A 4,190-nucleotide genomic window follows, 5' to 3' on the forward strand; every position below is an offset into this window, starting at 1 on the left:
AACAAAATCCCAAATCCCAAAGATTAGCCATGAAGCTGTAGGTTTTTTTCCCTTGAAATAACTTAGTTTTCAGACACTAAAACTCAGCTATAAATTAATAGCATGTAAACACAGAAAGGGCTACTTAAACTGCAAAAGAGCCTCTGGAATACCCATTTACAGGTAATAGCCACATGAGCCCCAATTCATCCAGCTTCTTGTTAAAGAAAGCATTTCTGTTTGGAAACAGCATAAACTTAGACAAATCTAATAGGGTTAGCAGGGTTGGAATAGTAAATTAGATTGAGTCCAAGATCAAATTAGGATATAGATTGACAATAAATACAAAATTAGGTAGAGTATTGATTAAAAGAAATAAAAAATGTGTTTGCTAGTGTCTGTCTTATTAGCTATAATCATCTATTTTATTGTTTCGTTTCAACACAACTGTCCTACTTTGTAGTCTCGCATGTACCCTTTTTACTCAGCAGTGACACCAGCGGAAGTAAACCCTTTTACTTCTGCTAGCAGGTAGGACCCTGGCACAGCGAGGCTCCTGAGGGCAGGTGGCAGCAGTGACAGCCCCACACTGCTGTCTCTCTGAGGTTTTTTTCCTGAAAATACTTCGTTATTTACACACAGGCACCCTTTTCCTTTGCCCCTTTCCCATCTCACACGAACCAGGAAAAATTGTATGGTAAATGACTTCTCCTTCAGTAATTCATCAGGAAGAAGTTACGGGAAAGCACACCAGGCAGAGCTCTGGCAAAGTCGTAAAAGGACTGGAACACGCAGCCAGCTAGGGACAGGAACAAACTCCAAGTGGAAACTTTGAATTTCCATATTCCTTTTTGTCTGAGTACAAAGAAACTATGGTTCCATGTGAAAAGGTTAATCTGAAATCGTTACTCACCTTTTCATAAGGTAGACATTTACCCCAGTACCAAAGCCAAGCTTCTGCATAAAAGGAGAGGCAGGAATATTCACACAAGGAGTTGAGCATAATGCTGAATGTCAGAAAGAGGAGTAAAAAGTAAAATCAGTATTTGAAAAGGCCTCTACAAATGCACCCTAACATTCTCAGTGTGCAATTGGGGGGCATTAGCTGGTATGGTCTTTTTAGAGAGTAGGCTGACAGCATCGATCATAATGTTGAGTGGATACTTTCCAAACAAGTCTAGTTTTGGAGTCTCGTAGTATCACCGAAGAGGAAGCCAGCACCCAGCACGCTTTCATGAGGCTCATAAGAGTTGCTCTTACATTTGTAAAGCATTGCTAAAAATAAAGGAAACTATGCATGAGAGTCCCAATGTGGCCCATAAAGCATAAACTATTTATTATCTGGCCCTTTTACAAAGTTTGCTGATGACTGCAAATGGAATCAATTAGTATGTAAAGTACATTACTACCAAACTGGCTTTATCCCAGGAATGAAAACCATTTAACATTTGAAAATGAATGTGAATGTATCACATTATCAGAGTGATATTGAGAAAAACCTCATTCCAGTAGATTTTATAAAAGCACTTCCCAATGTTTAATACCCATTCATAATAACCAGTAATAAAAGAGAAATTCCTCCAACTGATGAAAATCACCTGTGACAAAACCTTCATCCAGCGTAATATTTCACTGGGAACAAGTATGCATAATCATTAGTCTCCTGTTCAAAATACACTGGATCCAGAGCCAGGAAAGAAGAAACACAGAGCGACAGAGACTGGGGTGCTGGGAGTGGGGTGGGGTGGAGGGAAGTAAAGCTGTTTAGCCACAACATCACAGCTATGCACAATGTTCTAAGCATTCTATAAGAAAGATCAAAGAGTAAGTGAGTTTAACTGGCTGTGAGACAGAAAGTCAAAATACAAAATCTACATACTGGAGATGAATATAGATTTTCTCCTATGTTATTTTCTAGAAATTTGACAATTCTAGCCAATTCTGTGTAGGCTGTGAGCTACGGCTAGATGTGCTAAGGATACCCAGTCGCATTATTGTCGAGGATTAGCCGTTGTCCACTGAGCTGCCTTTAAAAATTTCCTCAAGAGAACCAAGCACAGTGGGAAGGCAACATGGTTTCTTGATGGTTCAAACCAAGTTGACTTTTCAGCAGAGAGAAGCCCAAATCTGTGAGTACCAATGAAACTGGCCAGTAGATCAGCAAACCCTGACCTATAAAAAAAGCCTTCTCTGTTAAGATCAACATCATAAACACTTATGCTAAAATTATTTGTATATGACAGATACTAAAGACTTAAATGAAAACACTAAGACTTTCTAATAGCAGTAACAATGCAGAGAGGTTCTAACCGGCTACCTTACCAGATTTCTTTCTTTCAGATAACTTGCTTGGCGTCTTGAAATTACTGATTTCTTCCATTGTAGTATCACTCTAGGTCCTCTGATGAAAATAAATTGAGAAGTCAGACTGCGCTGATAAAATAATACAAGCCTCATTCATGAAGAAAAAATTCCTATATCACTCATTTATCAGATAAATATAAAATTTGGAAACTAAAAGACTGCAACAAATTTTTAGTCCAATTTTACTTACAACCTAACTTTGCATCTGAAAGAACTAGAAAAAGAACAAATAAAACCAAAATCAGAAGAAAGATGATAAATGAAACAGAAGCAAAATGATACAACTGATAGGTGAAGCCAAGTGCTGGTTCTTTGAAAGGATAAACAAACCAATAAACCCTTAGAAGAAAAGGAAAAAACCCAAATAATCAGAAAGAAAAGAGATCAAAGGACAAGACACAAAAGCTCACACAAGATTGCTAGGACCATCCATATACAAGCAAAGTAGATGAAATGGGCAAATTTTTGGAATCCACCAACTTTCAAGACTAACCCGGGCTTGTTAAGGGGCAGGGCGACGGATAGCCCAGTATCCCCAAACCTACCCGCCCCCTTTCCTGGGGACCGTCCTGTTACAGGATGAAACAGTTTGAACAGATCAGCCACAAACACATCCATTAAAAGCGTAGCCAAAACTCTTGGAAGAAAAGCCCAGGACCCCACAGCTTCACTAGCGAACTCCCAACCTCCCCAAGTTCTACTATTTACCTTTTCAAACTCTTCGGAAAAACGAAGGGGGAGGACAGCTCCCAGCAACACTTTACAGGGCCACTATTACCTGATCCTAAAGCCAGACAAGGGCTTAGGATATTTTTTTAAAGAACAGATACTATTTAAGAAGCTATTTTAAAAAATAAATGGGACCAGGCAAGCTAATTAAGAGCCGGCTAGCACCAACGTCAATGAATTCAGGAGCCTAAACCACTGGGGTAGTAAACACATAAACGGGTACCACTGGTAAAGTTAAGGGGTCGACAAACAGCGGAAAAAGGAAAAGAACAGGAGAGGGAAAAAGCAAATACAACGAGAAAAGAGAAGCAAAACAGAGAAAGGAACGAAACACTTCGATCAGGTTATTTCAGAACCCCGCACAATTTACACCTTCGGGAAGATTCCCCCCAGAGGTCAGACCCGGCACGCCCTGGACCGGAGCTGATGGACAGCTGGCGGCTGGAACCCCTCTAACGCTTAAGGAGCGCCCGGACCCGTCACTTGAACACTGGAAGCAGCGTTAGTGGAGGCACTCGGGGGCGACCGGGGCTCCCCGGTCCTTTCTGGAGCCCCCCCTCCGTCCCGCCGGACGCCCTGCACGGGTGGGCCACGGCCGGGGGAGGTGGAACTGGCCGCACCCGGCCGCAGGAACCCGGTTCACAGGTGCGGCCCCAGGCTGCGCCGCACGTCTCGGACGTCCCTAGCCCGCCTCGCTGCACCCCGCAGCGACCCCCTCAAAGCAGCCGAAGGCCAATCCGGGGCCCCAGTCGGTCTAACGGATTCTGCCAGGCTCCGCTTACGGGCCTTGTCCCCCTCGAAGCCCCGGCCCGAGCCCCAGGACTGCGCTGCGCCCTCGGGTGTGGATCCCCAAGAGGAGCCCCAAAATCGCTCGCAGCGGAAAGCCTCGTTCCCAGCGCCTGTCCCTCTAGACTCTGCCTGTGACAGCTGCAGACAGACGCCAGACCGGGGGGGGAGGGGCACGCTCGGCCCCCCGCAGGCGGCGCGCCCCGGGGCCGAGGAGAGCCCCTTACCGGATCGTGCGGCGCAGACCCACCCCGGGTACCGAGCGGTGCAGACCAAGGCCGCCTGGAAAACCTGCCCCGGCCGCCCGCGCCGCCCCCAGCCCGGCCCTGCCC

General features: G+C 45.1%; 1 protein-coding gene across 2 annotated transcripts in view; it reads right to left on the bottom strand.

The window, feature by feature from the left end:
• Nucleotides 1-2,385, bottom strand: part of PBK (PDZ binding kinase) — a 10,244-nt gene extending 7,859 nt beyond the window's left edge. For both annotated transcript variants that reach the window (XM_004682531.2, XM_012724830.1), the window contains exons 1-2: nt 2,302-2,385; nt 893-986 (exon numbers count right to left, since the gene is read on the bottom strand). In XM_004682531.2, coding sequence (XP_004682588.1) covers nt 893-986; nt 2,302-2,359 — 152 coding nt within the window. In that variant the 5' untranslated portion in view covers nt 2,360-2,385. The remainder of the gene's footprint in view (nt 1-892; nt 987-2,301) is intronic.
• Between the last annotated feature and the right edge of the window lie 1,805 nt (nt 2,386-4,190).

The sequence above is a fragment of the Condylura cristata genome, unplaced genomic scaffold (assembly GCF_000260355.1).
Source record: "Condylura cristata isolate star-nosed mole 26May11 unplaced genomic scaffold, ConCri1.0 scaffold00014, whole genome shotgun sequence".
NCBI lineage: Eukaryota > Metazoa > Chordata > Mammalia > Eulipotyphla > Talpidae > Condylura > Condylura cristata.